General features: G+C 38.5%; 1 protein-coding gene across 4 annotated transcripts in view; it reads left to right on the top strand.

Moving 5' to 3' along the window:
* Positions 1–20,744, top strand: part of CAPN7 (calpain 7) — a 154,261-nt gene that overhangs the window by 72,797 nt on the left and 60,720 nt on the right. For all 4 annotated transcript variants that reach the window (XR_011556772.1, XM_070726935.1, XM_070726933.1 and 1 more), the window contains one exon: positions 20,252–20,378. Coding sequence is in view for 3 of the 4 variants with exons in the window: in XM_070726935.1 (XP_070583036.1) it covers positions 20,252–20,378 (127 nt within the window). In the remaining variant the exon portion in view is untranslated. The remainder of the gene's footprint in view (positions 1–20,251; positions 20,379–20,744) is intronic.

Here is a 20,744-nt window from a genome sequence, read left to right as displayed (position 1 = left end):
TCGCAAAGGTGAGGCGGGCAGGGCGTGCGCGCGTCACCGCTGAGAAGAACGGAGAGAGAACGAGAGTGAGTGAGAGCAACAGACAGCAAGATAGAGAGAAAGTGAGAAAGAGAGAGTGAGAGAAAGGGGGGAGAGAAAGATAGCAAGAGAGAGAGAACAAGAGAGAGAAAGAGCATGAGAAAGAAAACAAGAGAGAAAGAGTGAGAGAGAGAAAGCAAAAGAGACAAAAAGAAAACAAGAGAGAGAAAGTGAGAAGAAGAGAGAGAAAGAGGGGGAGAGAGAGAGAAAGAGAGAGGGGGGAGAGAGAAAGAGAGGGAGAGGGAGAAAGAGAGAGGGAAAGGGGGGAGAGATAGCAAGAGAGGGGGAGAGAGAGAAAGAGAGAGGGAAAGGGGGAGAGAGGGGGGAGAGAAAGAGAGAGGGAGAGAGAGGAGAGAAAGGAAGAGGAGAGAGAGAAAGGAAGAGAAAGAAAGAAAAAGGGATAGAAAGAGAGAGAGAGTGAGAGATGCTCAGTGAGCCTTTCTTTGAAGTTGCCTTTCTTTCTTTCTCTTTCTTGCTTTCTTTCTTGCTCTTTTTCTTTCTCTTTTACCTTCCCTTCCTCTATTTCTTCTTTTCTTTCTCCTTCCTACCTTCTTCCCTCCCTCCCTCCCTTCAGTCCTTCCTCTCTTACTCTCCCCTTTCATAGGTTTCCTTGCTTCCTTCCTCTGTTCCTGTCCCTTCCCTCTTTCTTTCTTTCCTTCCTTCCTTTCCTCCCTCCATTTCTTGCTTTCCTTTTCCTTCCTCCCTTCTTTCCTACCTCATTCCCTTCTTTCACTCCTTCCTCTCTTACTCTCCCCTTTCACACCTTTCCTTGCTTCTTTGCACCCTTCTTCTGTTCCTGTACCTTCCCTCTTTCCTTCCTTCCTTCCCACCCTCCGTCCATTCATTCACCCATTCCTCTCTTGATCGCCCCTTTTACGGCGCCGCTGACAGCTAGCTCCCCACCCACCCACCGGGCCATGGAAAACTGGTCTAGCTTAAAGCCGGTCCCTGGTGCAAAAAAGGTTGGGGACCTCTGTTTTAAACAAACATCGAAATTAGGCTTTATTTCTTACCTAAATGCCTCTTCTCATCCAGTGGAACCAGCCTTCAGAGTGGTTTTGACCTTGACTAATCAGCTTGAGTTACGCAATTTGCATGCATGCCAGGATCCGCCTAATGTAGCCGAGATCTGACACATCCTGAAGACTAGACTTGAGCGTGGTGACTCAGTGCCAGATACATGGCTGAGTGGACTCCCTCGCCAAACTTAGAGAAAGCAAAAAACCTTATAATATCTAATGAGCTAAAAAATAAACTAATATACTATTGATACAGTAAGGGATGGAAACTGAAGACTGGTTCCATCAGATGAGAAGAGGTAAGGAACAATGCCTATTCTCCATCCTAGAGTGGAACCAACCTTCAGAATGGGACCTACCAAATCAGAGGTCCTGGGGGAAGAATGTCTTATCACTCCGCTAAATGTCCACCACTTGCTGTAATACTCTCCTGCCAAAGGTGGAGTCAGCAGAAGCAGAAGTACTACAATTCTGTAGTGGTGAATGAACTGAGACAGGTTAGTCTATGTAGCGGTTCGACAGACCTTCTCTAATGATAACTGTCATTCAGGCAGCTGCGTGGCAGTGCTTCTAGTGGAATGTGCTGTGATGTCCTCAGGAATAGTTAGGAAGCCAGCTACTCAAAATGCTACTTTTGATCCAGGGTCCTATGGTGGCTGACAAAGCTTGGTCTTCTCGAGATCTAGGGTAGAAGCCGACGAAGGGGGCCTTTGACTTCCTGAGGTGTTTTATGCAGTGTAGATAAATGTTGAGTGCTCTGCACACATCCAGAGCATGCCAACGGGATTCTGATGGGTGAACCGGATGGGTGCAGAAGGAAGGAAGAATGAGCTCTTAAGATCGATGAAACACAGTTTACCTTAGGGAGAAAGAATTGATCGAGCCGGAGAGTTATCTTGTCCGCCTGGAAGATACACAGATCCTTCTTGACTGAAAGACCTTACAATTCTGAGATATGTCAGGCCAAAGTGATGGCCACTAGGAATGCCAACTTAAGGACAGATATTTTAATGAGACTTCCCTAAGGGGTTTGTAGGATGGGCCTGATAAAGACGCCAGTACTCAGGGGAGATTTCAAGTGGGGTACTGATGGATCATTTGGTGGTTTTATGTTAGTCGGCCCCTTAAGGAAATGGTAGATTGGCGGAAGCTGGGATAAGGATTCACCCTGGCTGCAAGACAGGATCAATGAAAGGCCGCCACCTGTCTGCGAAGAGTGTTTGGAGCGAGACCTTTTTTAAGGCAGTGTTTCAGAAACCTCACAATTTTGCCTCCTGGGCCATGGCTACGGCCATCTTGTTATGTCACTTTCTTTGGCTCCGGAATTGGCAGGCGGATACCAAATCCAAGTGGTGGCCTGGCTTCTTCCACCTTCCATGAAACAAAGCTCTTTGGTGAGTCATTGGACTCTGTCCTCATTGAGGACAAAGAAAAGAAGGTGATGCCCAAGGCCTGTAAACGCTCTGACTGATGGTCCACACAGGTTTGTATGCTGCCCTGAGTCCTCAGAGAGGGGCGGCATACAAATCTAATAAATTATTATTATTAAGTTATTATTATTATCTGGAGGTGGACCTGTTTGCCACCCACCTCAATTCCCAACTCCCACGGTTCTTCTCCTGCTTCCCATCCTTGGCAGCGGAGGGGGTGAACGCTTTTTGCCTTTTGTGGGCTGGAGGGCCTTCTCTATGCCTTCCCTTCACCTATCTCATCCTGAGAGTAGTAAAGATCCTCTCCGAACAAGCGGAAGTGCTTTTGGTGGCTCTGTACTGGCCTCGTTGTCCCTGGTTCTCCAACCTATCGATTGCCAGACCGTGGAAGATTCCAGACCTTGTGATCTCCCTCAGCCAGGTGTCCATCCTCCATCCAGAACCCCAGTGATGAAAACTAGCCGTTTGGCACTTGAGGGGGAGCGACTAAAACGAGAACTGTTACTGGACAACATAATCGCTACCATACAAGCCTCTCGTAGACCTTCCACCACCCAGATCTACGAGGCTACTTGCGCAGCCTATTGTGCCTTCTGTAAAAAAGGGAACCTTGACTTGAGTGGTCTCCTTGAAACAGCTGCTAGCCTTCCTCCAGGCTGGTTTGGACAAAGGGTTAGCGCCAAATACCTTACGTAAGCATGTGGCAGCCCTTTCTACAGTGCTGCGCTGGAACCATTTTCAATCCCTTTCTCAATATCTTTGCGTTAAGGACTTCCTCCGGGGCACTTCAAATCTCCATCCTCCAAAGGTTCACTGTTGCCCTACATGGGACCTTTCCCTTGTGTTACAAGCTCTCACAGGTCTCACCTTTGAACCACTTTGAACAATCCCTTTGCGTTTTTTCTCACTGAAGACAGCCTTTCAAGTTGCCATCACTTCAACCAGACGGGTGTCAGAAATGTTCAACCTAGTTTCCAAGGGAAAGAAGTTTTCAAATTGACCAAATATAAGCACTTGAAATAAAGAATTTTCGGTGCAAATCACACAGACTCACAAATAGTAAAAGTATATAGTGGTTTTGAACAGAGCAGCAGGATTAAGGCTGGTTCCACTCTAGGATGGAGAATAATAGTATACTGTGTTCTCTGACATTGGAGTTTTCAGGATGACTGATATTCTGGGTAGATGTCCCAAAGGAAAAGGTCAGCGATGGCAAAACTTTTTTCGCTCAGGTGCCGAAAGTGTACCTCTCCTACATGTCGTGCCCCCAGTACATGCGCAAAACAATGGTGAGAGAGGGGAAAAGCCACCCATCCCCAAACAATGCTGGGAGGGGGAAAAGTCTCTTTCCCCAAATGCAACTGGGAAGGGGGGGAAAACCTCTTTCCCCAAATGATCTGGGGAGGGGGGGGAAGCTTCCCATCCCCAAACAGAATGGGGAGGGGGAAAAGCCTCCTTTCTCCAAATGGGGCTGGGAGGGGGCAAAAGTCTTGCGTCCCCTAACAACACTGGGGAGGAATCTCCAGATTTCTGGGAAGGCATGAGCCTCAGAAAGTGAGGAGAAAGCCTGAGCTTGTCTGACCCAAAAATCAGCTGGCCATTGGGAGGCACTCGCACTCTTGCAGGTCAGTGGCTCATGTGCCTAAAGAGAGGAATCTGCTTGTCACTTGTGGCATGCATGTCATAGGTTCACCATCATGAGTCTAGGTTATTGGAGGTTGAAAGGTGGAGGAAGAGTGAATGGAATTAGCAAAGGAAGTGGTTTCCTCCCCCCCCCCCCCACTTGTCTGGTTTTGGTTTTGGTTTTTGTCCTGCTGACTTTCCTTTTCTATAGCACCGTTTTCTTTGCCCAAATTAGGGTGCAGTCAATAACTTCCTAATACTGTATTTCCCCCCAAATAAGTCCCTGTTTTATATTTTTTGAACCCTGAAAGCCCTGGGCCTTATTACTATGCATTCAAAATTCCAATTGGGCTTATTATCAGGGGATTTGGGGGGAAACAGAGCAGTTCTCTTCAAATGTTTCTCTGCTTTAACATTTTGAATATTTTATTTTTCTTTGTCTAATATTTCTTTTGAAAAAAAGTTTTTTTATTTTTCTGCACCATAAAAACATGCTTACAACATCATATACCTTCAATACAATTTAAACATCTTAAGTACATTTTTTTAAAAGAAAAAAGTCACCCATCAATTCAATTATCTCTTAATCCAAGATATATATGATTTAACTTCCTCTGCCTCCTAATTTCTAATTTTGTCATCCAGATAACCCAATTATCTTCCAATTAAAATCATCATTGATATTCCTTCATGTATTTAAAGCAGTATCTCTAACTTCTTAAAACTATGCCATAGATCCTCCTTCACTTCCTTTCATTTTTCTAAAAAACAAAACCCTAATAAGAGGTCTCTGGTTTTTTTTAAAAAAATCCTTCAAATCTTTTTTCTTTTCCTTCTTAATGATATCATATATATTCACTAACTCTAGATTTCCTAAATTTGAAATTTTCGTTGAAACCCAATTCAATTTGCCTATATTTTTAATTATGACCAGTCTTTCTTTTAGCTGCATATATGTATTTTACTTAATATAAAGAATGATATCAATTTATATGCTTTTAATAAATTCCATATATTTACCCATTTCTTCTTCCTAGGTCATATCAACACTTAACAAACTTAAATTTCCCTTTAAATTTATATTTAACAATATTAATATCTCATTATAATAATAAACTATAAAAGAAATTAATTCTCCCTCTAACCATTATTTTAATTATTTATAAATCTTAGTAGTCAAATCCCAAGCATCCTTATTTTTTAAAATTTCATAAATTTGCTTCAATTGTAATCATACTAACTTCTAATAACCTCTAAATGTTTAACAATTTCAAATCTATTCAATTAATAACCTTTAAATCAGCTTATGTCCCATTAATATATTTTATTTATAATACTTATTAAAATCAATAATCCATTAATATATTTCATTAATTTTACTTATATTTTTCCCATGTACAGTGTTCCCTCGATTTTCACGGGGGATGCGTTCCGAGACCGCCTGCAAAAGTTGAATTTCCGCAAAGTAGAGATGCGGAAGTAAATACACTATTTTTGGCTATGAACAGTATCACAAGCCATCCCTTAACACTTTAAACCCCTAAATTACAATTTCCCATTCCCTTAACCATTTAGATTATTACTCACCATGTTTATTAAAGTTTATTTTAAAAAAAATATTTATTAAAGGCAGGACAAAAGTTTGGCAATGACATATGACATCATCGGGTGGGAAAAACCATGGTATAGGGAAAAAACCCGCAAAGTATTTTTTAATTAATGTTTTTGAAAAACTGTGGTATAGACTTTCCGTGAAGTTTGAACCCGCGAAAATCGAGGGAACACTGTATTCATGCATATATTTATAATATATTTATCAACATTAATACCTCTACAATTACCAAAAACAAACTTGGGATATATATGTAAAATAACAAATAAAAAATTAGTTATGAAATAATCAAATTCCAATCAACCTTTTTCAAACTCCCATTGTTCTTGTCTAAACTCAGCAACTTTTTTTATCTCTTTGTACCACCTTTTTCCTGCATTTCTAAATTTCATCCCTTTATATTCCTTTCTTTTTTAAATTTCAGTTATATTTTTAATTTGTTTTTTAGTCTGCCAGATCCCATACCTCACACCCTATCCATTTCTTATTAGTACTAATCTCAATACAGTGATCCCTCGTTTATTGCGGGATTTACGTTCCAGGACTACCTGCGATAAACGAAAGTCCACGATGTAGGGATGTCTCTCTCCCACACACATTGTCCCTCACTTCCCCCCTCTCTCTTTACCTCCCGTTTCTCTGCCTCCATCTCTGGGGACATCTCCTCTTTCCTGCTATTTACCCCTTCAGCATTAGCCTAAAGTTGCCTCTTTGTGGCAACGTGTTACAGCTTGCAGCAGATTGCTGCTTGTGCAGGGGACACTTCCTACCAGTCGGTGCGGCGCAGCTGCCCCACATTAGGGATTCCCTAACCTTTTCAGCAGCAGCAGCAGGAGGATTAGGAACTAGCTCGGCGAGAGGCAGCAGAAGTTGCATAGAGGAGGCTGCTCAGATTTTAAGTGCTGGGAGAAGCTTAAAATGAGTTCTCCGAAGTTTACGGGCGAGAGGAAATCTGGCCGGAGAACCAAGAGAGCCACCTGAGTTTCTCTTAACGAACAGCTCTTTTTTCCAGGAAGTTCTCCTCAAAAATAGTGACTCCGATTCTCCCAGCAGCAACCCGCGATGCACCGAGTCCATGAAAGGTGAACTGTGAAGTGGCTAGGGATCACTGTATAATCATAATGTAACATGTGACCTTTAGCCCTTTCATTAGCCATATCATTTTCTAAATCTTCTTTTGTTTTCCTGTAAATTTCCTCTTCTTCCCCATTACTGTTTGTTTGTTTGTTTGTTTGTTTGTATTTTTACAAACCTCCACAGACTAAGGGTAGCTTACAACAAATGGATACAAAAATACAATATATAAGAAATCTAATTTAAAACAGTTTTAAAATCCAATACATCAATACATTCCATATATACTGCTCAAAAAAAAAAAAAAAGGAAACACTCAAATAACACCTCCTGGATCTGAATGAATGAAATATTCTCATTGAATACTTGGAGTTATATTCTGTTCTTTAAGCATTCCCTTTATTTTTTTTGAGCAGTGTACAATGGCCAGAGCTAGACATAACAACGGCCTCAGACCTGCCAGCAGAATCGACTTTTTAAGGCCTTGCAGAAGTCCAGGAGGGTGGGGGCGGTATGAATCCCTGGAGGGAGTTGATTCTAGAGGGCCGGGGCTGCCACAGAGAAGGTTCTTCCCCTAGGTCCCACCAGGCAACATTGGCAGACATGACCTGGAGAAGGCGAACTCTGTGGGACCTAACTGGCCATTGGGATACCTGAGGCAGAAGGCAGTCCTGTAAGTAATCTGGTCCTAAGTCATGTAGGTCTTTATAGGTGATAATCAACACTTTGAATTGTGTTTGGAGACCAATCGGCAGCCAGTGCAGTTCACAGAGTATTGATGAGACATGGGCATATCTTGGGAGTTCTTCAAAGGAAGCTCCATGTAGAAAACATTGCAATAATCAAAACTCAAGGTAATGAAGACATGAGTGATATTGAGAAGAGACTCCCTGTCCAAATAAGGCCGTAACTGGTGCACCAGGCAAACCTGTGCAAACGCCCCCTTTGCCACAGCTGACAGATGGTATTCTAAGCTCAGCTGTGGATTGAGGAGAATGCCCAAGTTGCGGACCCTCTCTGAGAGCAGGGTAATGGATGGACAGATGGGATTGTCCTTGGGCACAGCCACTCTGTCTTGTTGGGATTGAGCTTGAGTCTGTTAACACCCATCCAAACCTAACACTGGAACATCACTGCCACTGCTTCACTGAGTTGACACCAGGTGGAGATGTACAGCTGGGTGTCATCTGCGTTCTGATGGTAAGTCACCCTGTGTCATCAGATGATCTCACCCATCAGTTTCATGTAGCTATTAAACAGCAGAGGGGAGAGGACCAACCCATGAGGGACCCCACAAAGGAAAGACCTAGGAGCCGACCTCTGACACCCTGCCAACACCTACTGTGACCGACCAGAGAGGTAGGAGGAGAACTACCGTAATATGTGGCTCCTATCCTCAACCCCTCTAATTGGCGCAGAAGGATATCATGGTTGATGATATCAAAAGCTGCTGAGAGATCAAGAAGCACTAGGATAGTGGCCCACTAGAGATTATCCATCAATGTGCCCAGAGCAGTTTCTGTACTGTACCTGGGCCTGAAACTGGACTGTTGAGGATCCAGTTACTTGGCTTCATCCAAGGACTGTAGGAGTTGGAGTGACATCACCTTCTCTACAATCTTCCCCAGAAAGGGAAGGTTGAGATTGGATGATAGTTATTTAAAATAGCCAAATCCAGGCTTCTTGAGGAGGGGGTGCACAACTGCCTCCTTTAAGTGAGGGGAACCCCTCCCTCAAAGAAACATTCACAACCACCTCGATCCAGCCTCATATTACCTCCCTCCTGGCCGAAACCAGCTAGGAGGGGCATGGGTTGAATAAACAGGTGGCAGAGCACACAACTCCAATGGCCTTGTCCACTTCATCTAGTGTCACTAGGTCAAACTCCTCCCAAACAACAGGACTAAAATGGGTCCCTGTCACCTTGACTGACTTGTTGTCAGCCAACACTTCATTCCATTTGGAGTTCATGTCCGTCCGGATCTGAGCAATTTTATCTGCAAAAAAATCATTAAAATCCTCAGCACTACCCTGCAAGGGTTCATCACTCCTCTTTATATTAAGGGCGGCTGGACGAGATTCCGCTGATGCAACCAAGGTAGAATGATACATGCATCTTGCTGCCTTGAGCGCTACTAGGTAAGTCTTAATGTGAGAACTTAATAGTGTGCAATCAAATTCAGATTTACTGTCCCTCCACTGCTTCTCTAGACGTCTCCTGACATTTCATTCCCCTGAATTCCTCAGTATACCAATGAAGTCTCTTGGGTCTACTGCCACAGAGAGGTTACAAAGGCGCAATCCGGTCAAGAGCCCCCGTAGTGGCTGTATTCCAGGCCACTACCAGGGACTCCACTGAATTGTGTATAAGCGAATGCGGTATTTCCCCAAGAACCCTCTAAAAGCCCTCTGGGTCCATTAGGTGTCTGGGGCGGAACCACCAAATTGGTTCCGCCTCCCTGCGGTGGAGGATTGGAGCTCTAAAATCAAGCCATAGCAGAAAATGATCTGACCATGACAAAGGCAAGATGTCTAAGCCCCTAAAATTCTGATCATTGTTCAGAGTAATGCCATGTCTCCGAGTGATGGCACATTAAAGTCCCCCAAGACTATTAATCTGGGGAACTCAACTGCCAGCCTGGCTACCTCCTCAAGTAGCACAGGCAGGCCTGTTACCATGCAGCTGGGAGACAGGTGCACAAGCAACAAGCCCATCTGAAACCCTAGGTCCAACTTCACAAGGAGAGACTCACAACCAGCTGACTCGTGTAGTGAGCATGGATAAGCCGAAGGTCTCACGGGCTATAATGGGCACACACCCCTTTCCTGGGGTCATGATTGATGCCACACCTGGAACCCCACTGAGCAAACTTCTGAGAGAGGAACATTTCCCCTGTGGCCCAGCCAGGTCTCAATCACAAATGGCAGGTCAGTCCCGGATGAGGGGAGCTTTATTCAAAACTGACCTGGCATTGAGCAGCAGCAGCCTGAGTCTAGGGTCCAGAGTTCACCTATACCAGCATTACAGGTTGAGCTCGGGGGGGGGGATCGCAGAATGAGGGATCACTTTCAAGCAGTGTTCCCTCGTTTCCCGTGAGCGGCCCATTCTCCCGTGAGTGGCCTACCCCCCCCCCCTGTTAACTCTGCACAATTAACAGAGTAAGTAATACATCCATTGGTTTGTCCATTTTCTTTTCTTTTTTTTTTTTTTTAACAATTTTTTTTATTATTTTTCATAAAACAGACATACAGACGTACAAACATTAAACATAAAATGGGGATGTATTTCCCCGCTTCTTTTGAAAGTATACATTCAAATAGAAAAAAGAATACATAATCAAACATTTGTTAAATGTTAAAAAGTCTAGTAAAAATTTTTCAAATCTTAAATGCAATATTAGTACGGTATAAGTAAAAATGCTTAATATGTTATTTATGTGTAATATATTCATCTAATCAAACATTCAAACAAATCTCAATTGCTAAACATACATAAAACAAAATTTTTAATATATCGCTTGTGAGTAAACTACTATATCAAAATCATCAACAAATACATCTAATATTGTTATTACCTAAATAAAAACAGATCTATCTCTTATTTTTTCTTATCTAACCATTTATATATGTTGTTCCATGTTTCATAAAATTTTGTATCTTCTTGATCGTTTAATCGTCTTGTCATCATATCCATTTCGGCGCAATCTAATATTTTAGCTATAACTTCTTCTTTCTTGGGGATTTCCTCCCCCTTCCAGTTTTGCGCATATATTATTCTAGCCGCAGTTAATATGTGTATGATTAAGTAAAGAGTTTCCTTCTTATAAGTCTGATTAGTAATTCCTAATAAGTAAAATTCCGGGGTGTTATCTATGTCATATTTTAATATTTCTTTTAATATCTTCTCAATCATCTTCCAATAAGTTTTAGCTTTGCTACATGTCCACCATTGATGGTAATAAGTTCCTATATCTTTCTTGCATTTCCAACACAGTGGGGATGTTTTAGGAAACATTTTAGCTATCCTGTTTGGTGGAAGGTGCCATCTATAAAACATTTTAATTTGGTTTTCTTTTAATGAAACTGACTTGGTCATTTTCCAATTATTAATCCAGACTTTTTCCCAAGTATCTATATCTATTTCCTTACCTATATTTCTGCACCATCTTATCATGGTATCTTTTAGAGTCAACTCTATATTTTTGTGAGCGATAAGAAATTTATATATTTTCCCTATCATTTTTACTGAATTATTAATAATTAAATGACTTAGCAAATTCTTACTTTTATTAAAAGTGTAGAGAGTTATATCCTTCTGGTATCTGGATCGAATCTGGGCATAATGCCACCAATCTATTATTATCCCTTCTTCTTGTAGTTTATTCCTAGGCTTTAGCTTCATCTGATCATTTAATAATTCTTTATATCTATAAAATATTTTCGTGTCTTTTATAGATTTTGGGTGTGTTATTGCTTCTAGGGGGGCTATCCATTCTGGAACATTTAAGAAGTGATTTTTCTTTATGTCCTTCCAAACCTCTAGTAAATACTTCCTTAATGTGTGTCTTTTAAAATATGAGTGATTTTTTTCCTTGTCATACCATATAAATGCATGCCAACCCAGCATAAGATCATGTCCTTCTAAATTTAATATTCTTTTATTCTCTAAGGTTATCCAATCTTTAATCCATGTTAAGGCGGCGGCCTGATAATATAATTTCCAGTTTGGAAGACCAAATCCTCCTCTTTCTTTAATGTCTTCCAAACAGTTTATTTTTATTCTTGCTTTTTTCCCTTGCCATATAAATTTTTTAACTAAGTTTGTCAAAGTTTTAAAGAAAGTTCCCCCTGGGTTTATTGGAATTACCTGAAAGAGAAATAAAACCTTAGGCAGAATATTCATCTTGATTGTGGCAATTCTTCCTAAAAATGATATTTTCAGGTTATTCCATGTTTCTAAATCTTTTTTAATTTCTGATAATAATTTTATGTAATTATCATTTTTTAAAGTTATTGTTTTCGCTGTTAAATTTATTCCTAAATATTTTACTTTCTTTACGGTTTTTATTCCAGAAATATTTTCTAATTTAGTTTCTTGTATTTTATTCATATTTTTGGTTAAGAAAGAAGTTTTGCTTTTATTTATCTTTAAACCTGCTACCTTTCCGTATTGTTCAATAGTTTGCAATAAGGAAGGAACAGTTGTTATCGGTTCTTCAATTATAAACGTTAAGTCATCTGCAAAAGCTTGGAGTTTGTAAGTTTCGTCTCCTATAGTTAAACCTTTTATTTCGGAATCCGCTCTTATTTTAATTAATAAAGTTTCAAGTGTCATAATAAATAACAATGGTGATATAGGACATCCTTGACGAACTCCCTTGTTTATATCAAGTGCTTGTAATTGGTTATTATTTAATATTATTTTAGTCGTTTGTTTTGAGTATATAGTATCTATTAAATTAACAAATTTTGAGCCAAATCTCATTTTATTTAATTGCATTTTTATAAATGTCCAGTTAACGTTGTCAAAGGCCTTTTGAGCATCTAAGAACATTAAGGATGCTGTCTTATCTGGGTGTTGTTCATAGTATTCTAATGTGTTTATTACTGTTCTAAGGTTATTTTTAATTTGTCGCCCTGGTAGAAATCCATTTTGGTCTTGATGTATTATTCCATTTATAATTCTTTTAAGTCTATCTGCATAAATGGCAATAAATATTTTATAATCTACATTTAATAAAGATATGGGTCTATAATTTTTGATTTTTAGTGGGTCAGTGCCGGATTTATGTATTAAAGTTGTCAGCGATTCTGACCAAGATTTCGGAATTTTACCCTCAAGTCTACATAAATTAAAAATTTCTAACATATAGTTTCTTATTATTTCATTGTCTATCTTATACCATTCTGCCGGTATAGCATCCGGACCAGTGGCCTTATTGTTTTTCTGTTTTTTAATTATAGTTAGGAGTTCTTCCATTGTTATTGGACCATCCAACATAGTCTGTTGATCTTCTGTTATTTGTGGTAATTTTGAGGCCTGTAAGTAATTAAAAACCTCATCTTCACTAACATTGTCTTTGGCATAAAGATCTTTATAAAAATTATAAACAATGTCCGCCTTTCCTTCTGTATCATATTTTATTGTACCATCTTTGTCTTCTAATTTTTTTATCAATTTGGATTGACTCTGCTTTCTAAGTTTATATGCTAACCATCTGCCTGGTTTATTTGCATGTTCAAAATAATGTTGTTTTGCTCTTTTAATTTTTTCAGTTATTTGATTTTGTTCTATAATTCTAATTTTATGTTTAATTACATTTATTTCTGTTTTAAAGTCTCTGTTCTTGGTGTGTTGCTGCGATGCAAATTCCAATTGTTTTAATTCATTTATTAGTTGTACGTACTTTAATTTATTTTCCTTATTGTATTTTGCTGTATAAGATATTGTTAACCCTCTTATATAAGCTTTGAGTGTATCCCATATATTCTGTGGAGTGGTGTCTGGGGTTTTATTAATTTCAAGAAATATTTTTAATTCCTTTTCAATCCAATCTTTATATTTCTTATCATTTAGTATATTTCTATTCATCCGCCAAATATTCTGTTTGTTGTTCCTTCTTATATAAACCACTATTGGGTTGTGGTCAGCCCATGTATTAACATCTATCTCTACTTCCCTTATTTCTTCTGCGACCATTTTTGATGTCCATACCATGTCTATTCTTGTCCAAATTTTGTGGGGATTAGAATAAAACGTAAATTGTCTTTTATGGGGGTGTCTTTCCCTCCATATATCATTTAGCAATAATTCTGTTTTCATTTTTTGGAAAGTACTAGGTAGTAGATTTCTTTTTGTTTTTTTCCTTTTATTATGACTCCCTCCCCCTGAATGGTCTAATTGCCTATTCACAATAGCATTAAAATCACCTATTATTAATACATTCTCAATAGCTAAATCTATTATTATTTGATGTAAATTTTTATAAAATGTCATTTGGTCTTCATTGGGAGCATAAATAGAAACAACCACTATAGGTCTAGGTTCAATATCAACTTGTACAATCAATATTCTACCATCATTATCCTTATATATCTGTTTGGAATTTATAGAATTCTCTACATACATCACCACACCTCTTTTTTTTTGATCTGCTAATGCAGCATACATTTTTCCAATTTTGGGATTCAACAATAATTTTTGGTTATCTTTTTTGATATGTACTTCTTGTAATATTGCAATTTGAGCATTTTGATTTCTGATTTTAGAGAAGATTTGTTTCCTTTTCCTTGGTTCATTAAGTCCGTTAACGTTTACCGAAAAGATCTTTAGATCTTTAGTTGTTGTCATTTAGTGGGTTTTTTGGTTTCTCGCTGAGGCTGAACTCTTCTTATAGCACCTTGGTCCTGCTCTATTACTTGAGCTGTGGCCCCCAATAGTTCCTCTTGTTGGATTGCTAGTATCTCCCCTGGTTGGTGTTGTGCTGGTTGTTGTTGAGCCTCTTGTTGTTTATCTGAAAAGTCCATGTGGCTGATGCCACTATTTTCAAAGAAATACCTAGCTTGTTCTACATTTTCCAGCTTGTATCTTGTAGAACGCCATGTCAGAGAGAGACCTTGTGGGATTAACCAACGATAGGTTATATTTTCTTTGATCAAAATTCTGGTAAGAAACTGGTAATCTCTTCTGCTCTCTCTGACACTTCTTGGAACTTGTTTTAATATTTTTATTTCCACTCCTTGATGTTGGAGTTTGGAGTTTCTTGCCCAATGGAGTATGTCATCTCGCAAAGTTTTCCTGGTGAATTTGATATGAATCTCTCTTGGAAGATTGTGGCGACGGATGTAACTATTCGAAGTCCTGTAAACTTCATCGATTTCTTTCACTAGCGCAGCAGGATCCTCCTGGAGTATTCCTCCAATCGTTTCCGCCATAGTCATTTTTAAATCTTCATCTTTTTCCTCTTTCATGTTCTGAAATCGTAGTCCATACGAAGCACGTTGCATCTCCAGCTGAATAATTGATTCATCATGTCTTCTGTGTCTTGCATCAGCTCTCCCTTCGAGATAATCAATTCTTTTTGCGTTTTTGTCGGATTTCTCTTCAACCTTTTTCACTCGATCATCACTTTCTTGTAGTGCTTGTTGGATCACCTTTATCTGGTCTTTCACCTCGCCCATATCAGCTTTCAGTTGGGCCATCTCCTTTTTAAATTCTGCCAAGTCTGCTTTTATAGCTTCCCTTTGTTGTGTTGCATCCTCTTTTATAGCCTCTCTTTGTTGGGTGGCATTCTCTAGAGATTTAAAGATAGAGTCCTGCATATTGTTTAAAGTTTCTTGTAATGTTGCAAAGTTGGGCTGCGTTGTTTTGTCTTTTTCTTTATCCTTGGAAGACATAGCTGAGGCCTGGTGCGTCGGGGAAGGACGTGGGGACACTTGTGGAGAAGAGATTGTTGCAGTAGGTTGTTTTTTGACTGTTTTAACAACGGTTGAAGAAGTTGACATTATCAATTTTGGATCCGCTGTTTAGAATTTGAATTAATTTAAATCAATCTAAATTTATATATAGTGAAAAGGAGAAAATTTCTATAAATTCCAAATCTATTCAATCTGTTTTATTAGCGGTTACGCTTAAATTATAACTATTCAATTATCAAGAAAATTCAAAATTCAAAATCCAATATATATTGTTATTAATTATTTTAAAAATTTAAAAATTTAAAGATATAATAACTCAGGAAACAAATATAAAACTTTTAGGAATAGAAAACCAATAAAAGTTAAAAATAAATGGTCTAATAAAAAGACAAAATAAATGACAGCAAAGAAAGAGTAATAACTATTTTAAAAAGGGAGACTTTGAAAAAGTACAGAGAAAAAAAAAGGAAGAGAAAAAAGACTTAATAAGGCAGCAAGAAGAGGGAGAAAAAGGGAGAGAGAAAAAAGAAATGGGGAGTATTTCAATTCAAATAATTAGAATAGAGCAGGAAACCAAGGTTTGCTAACAATGCATAGTCTTCAATTCAAACTTCTTTTAAAAATAGGAATAAAAAGAAGGAAAATCAGAAGGAGAACAAAAAAAGAGTTAATTAATCAAAAAGAAAACACAATATGTATAGTTATGTTCTTCTTATAAATCAGGAAATTATATTAGATGAATAAAGAGTGTGAATCCCAATGTCAGAAAATACAATTGTACTTAATCCCAATTGCAGGTCTCACGAAAAGAAAAAAAAAGTCAAATTAATAATTTTCTTGTAGTTAAAATGGAGTCTATGTTCTTTTCCAAATTCTAGACAAAGGCAAAAAAAAATAGATCCCAAGATGGAGTCAGGTTAGAAATCAGAAGTTCATATGATCAGGCAGATGTGAAAAGGTTCTCAGAAGAAAAAATAATCCCAAGGAAAAAAAGCAATCAGCAAGTAATCCAAAGTAGTTCAAAGGCAATCAGCAAGTAATCCAAGTAGGTTAATCCAAAGGTAAATATTCCAAAGGAAAGGTATCAGTTCCTTCTATTTCCCATTTATTTTCAAGTTGTTATATAATGTTATTATGTTGCAAAGACAACAGGATGAGAAAAAATAAGGCAACAAAGTTATATTCCTCCGCTGTTAAGATGTCAGCCCGGAACACAATGTTTTGACAGACTATAAAAAAGAAATTTTAGTCATCTTTACTAATTTCTTTTAAGCATTGAAATCTTCTAAATAGTCATTTCCAGTTCAAGATCTTTTATTAAAGCATAGGGTAAAAAAAATGTTTTATAGATTCCAAACTTCAAATACAAAATGGAAACAATGAAAATGAGAGAATTTAGTCTCGGCTGTTATTTGCGGATGAGACTCAGAAAAAAAAACTTTCACTTTCGCCTCGTTAAAGAAAGCTTTCCCTTGAGGCTTGCGAACGATCAAATCTTCAGATTTTGGTCTTGAAACAAAGAGGAAATTTTTTACCTTGAGTCCTTTATCGGATGTATTCTTTTTCAGTTAGTTAAATGTAGAACTTTCAATTTAGAGCTTTTTCTCAGCTTCCCGCTGGGTGAGGGGAGAAAGCGCTGGCCGGTCCTCTCAGGCGAAGAGGATCGGTTCTCCCGTCTTCGAAGCTGCGGGGCGAACCGCTGCCTCTGGAGTCTCAGCGATGGCTCCTCGGGCAGAGGGGAGCCCCCTGTTCTGGGATCGGGCCATCCGAGCCCGATCCGATCGCAAATGCGACCTTCGAAGGGGGTAGAAGGGATCGCTTGGCAGAGCCCTGCCAAGGATGTCCCGCCGCGATCACCGCCAAACCGGAAGCCCTTGGTTTGTCCATTTTCAATCTCATTTTTATCCCCATATCTTCCTGAAATCTCCTCAATCTGTTTGTCTACAATTTTTTGTTTGATATCTTTATCACAATCTTTACTGAGAGTCTCCTTTATGTCCAAGACTCCCTGTGTTTTTCTTCTCATTCAAGTTGTAAGCTCAATCAAATCTCTCATTACATCTTTACCTTCCCTAAGATTTCTTCAAAGATCATTGTAAATATACATTAACTCCTGAATCTCCATCTCCTTATCCAAAGAAGCAACTTTTTCCAGCTGTCTACTAGTATCTTTCCAACAGCCTAAAAGACGTCACTTTAATCTATTCCATATGCAGGGATTATTTTTCATATTTAATATAGCTTTCTCTCTCTCTCTCTTTTTAAAAGTTCATTTAGAGTTCAAACTTACAATTCAGCAATATCAACAATATCTCCTTTTGTTTCTCCTTTATCCTATTTTGTAGAAAAGAAAAAACAGCAATACAATGTTCCCTCGATTTTCACTGGGGATGCGTTCCGAGACCGCCCGCGAAAGTCGGATTTCCGCGAAGTAGAGATGCGGAAGTAAATACACTATTTTTGGCTATGAACAGTATCCCAAGCCTTCCCTTAACACTTTAAACCCCTAAATTACAATTTCCCATTCCTTTAGCAACCGTTTAGATTATTACTCACCATGTTTATTTATTAAAGTTTATTTTAAAAAATGTTTTTAAAAGGCAGATGAAAGTTTAGCAATGACATATGACGTCATCGGGTGGGTAAAACTGTGGTATAGGGGGAAAAAACCACGAAGTAGTTTTTAATTAATATTTTTGAAAAACCATGGTATAGACGTTCCGCGAAGTTCGAACCCGCGAAAAAAGAGGGAACACTGTACTTTGCATAGCCCAGTGGTTCTTGCTTCAAACAAACCAAGTCTAGTGTAAACCATATGCAATCTCTCACCAACAAATCTTCCACCAGCAGATGGCAGCACTGCAGAGTTCCAGAATCCCAGTCTCTTTTAAATTTATTTTAAGTGGAAAATATTAAAACTTTAAGTTTTAAAGTTTTTTCTAAATCCAAAATTTAAGTCAAAAAATAATAAATAAATAAATTCCACCAACATGGGTTTTAGTTCTTGCTTTTCAAGTCCTCAATGTTAATTGAACACTTCCGATAGCTAATTAGCTAATGAGGATCTGGTTTGATTCCACTGGAATCGGCACCCCTGAACAACAGGGATTCTGGTGCAGAGCACAGAGAACTACATTGCCATGGCAGCTGACCACGTCCCATCTCTCTGCTGATCATTCCCTCTCTCCCTAACCATGCCCCCTCTCCTGACCACACCCCCTTTTTCTAATATTGTAGCAAAATTTTCTGAATGCCGAGGTCAGCGATGGTGAACCGTTTAGACACTAAATGCCCAAACTGCATGTGCACATTCCCAAACTGAAAGTGTGTGTGCACACGCAAATGTGTGCATGTGTAGACATGTGTACTCACATCTGTGGACATGCACACATGTGCAGCAGAGACCCGAAGACCGCTGAATGGGGTGAGGTGGGACAGCGCGGCAAGAGGTAAGATATTTTTCTTTTGTGAGGTTCTGTTTCATCGTTTACAGGGAAATAGAAGCTCATGAAAGAAATACCACAGAGATCTGACCCGAGGCAATGACGCCTGTGCCAGCAGAGGGGGCTCTGAGTGCTACCACTGGTACACGTGCGGTGGGTTTGTCATCATGGCTCTAGATGGTTTTCTTTTTGGCAGAATGTTCCCCCAAGGCTTACCAAATAATTTAAATTTATGTCAGCAAATATAACTGGCATATCAGTTTGGTAATCTGTTAAAGCAGTGGCCTCTTGCAGGCCTTTTCTAATGAATTTTTAAACAGTACAATTAAAAGATGAACAGTGTTAATAGATGCAAGTATTTCGTATTGACTCATCAGTACCAAACTTGAAAATTAGCATAAAATATAGGATCTAACAAGAAATGTTAATTAAACATATAATGTATGTGGGGAACAACCAATGGCAAATCTCAAGGCCACAGGAAGTGTAGATTGACACACAGCTGTTTCTGCACACCTAAAGAAGGCTTCAATCGATTGATGTCAACCGCTTCGGCAAACTGCAGAAAACGAGAGTTCCTGTGGTGCAATAAAACTTTGAATACAGTGTTTGGATCAATTTGGTGACACATAGCTAATGTCTCGCAGTGGTCAAACAAGGCATTTTGTGACCATGATTTGCTGCTGTTGAATTACTCAAAGCTGTCTGGACCCAGTTCGGGAAATGCTCTTTCATTCTGAAAGCCAAATACCTATCAGTTCTGAATGTAATTGTCTCTACAAATGCAAACAAATTGATAAATATTAACACACTTTGGTGCTGATAGGTTGTGCTTCTTTGATGACAGCAGTAGTCTTTGGGTTTGATGCAGTACAAGGATCTTGGCCTTAATTGTTTCTATTAAAATATTTAAATGTTGAGTCATCAGGCATGCTAATTAATAATGAATTAATTAATTAATAATGTTTTTTACAGTACTTCCTTTGGCCTGTTCAGACACTTTATGTCTGAAATGTAGACTTTCTGTTAACACTTGATTACATGTTGTGCCAAATAAGCCAAAATAGCTTTATTCACACATATCAGATAATACACATATTATCATATATATCAGATAATATCAGATCATATGTCATGGTTTACAAACCATAAGAATAAGGTTTTCCACTAGACTAGAATGTGTTAATCTTGATAGCAGAATCTTGTAGATCTTAGCCAATGAGGGAATAGTTTGTATCTTAATAGAACCAGGGTAAGTTAGAGAACATATGTTCAATGATTTCAGAAATAAAAAAGCAAATCAAAATGAAAATAAGGAATGTTCTATAATAAAGAGACTAGTTTGAATGTAACGGGCTCAAATTCAGAATAGAAACTAAATGATTTTTATTAAGAACTGGGAAGCTAAGAGCAAAACCATAAGAATGTAGTTTGCTGATCGTATGCATTAAAATGCTTAGATTTCATATTTTAAAAAATTTATCCTGAATAATAACATTTGATGAAATGATGTTTGCTAAAGATAGTATACTTACCAAGTAGTTTTGATTTCAGAGATAAATGTGGCCCATTGCCCTTATCTCCTAAACAAAAGGCCATGTTTTCTCGATGGATGCGGCCAAACGATATAACAAATAATCCTACTATGATTTATACTGTGTCAAGCTTCAGCATTAAACAGGTAAACCTAATTTTTTTCAGTTTATCTCTCACCTGAAATCTTGCTTTCTAATATACATTGCACACTTAAGTTTGTGAAAGTTTTAACAATTGCAACTTCATCTCTAATCAACATGTTTTTAAATTAAACAACGTGACCATTAACTTGTGATTTTATTGCTGCTTTTCCATTAATTCTGCTTTCAAAAGCCAGCTGTGAAATGCACAAATAGTAATCCCATGATGGTAGGAGACTACAGCAATCATAAATGCTGGTTTTAAAGCACTGAATCTTAATCTCATGATTGTGGAGACATTGCAATGATCTTAAAGTGCAAGGACTCATGGTAATGTTACTTTTTTCAGCATCATTGCAATTTTGAATAAT

This window comes from Erythrolamprus reginae, chromosome Z, assembly GCF_031021105.1.
Source record: "Erythrolamprus reginae isolate rEryReg1 chromosome Z, rEryReg1.hap1, whole genome shotgun sequence".
Taxonomy (NCBI): Eukaryota; Metazoa; Chordata; class Lepidosauria; order Squamata; family Dipsadidae; genus Erythrolamprus; species Erythrolamprus reginae.
Note: the sequence above shows the minus strand (reverse complement) of the source record. Positions and strands in the feature narration are given on the sequence as shown.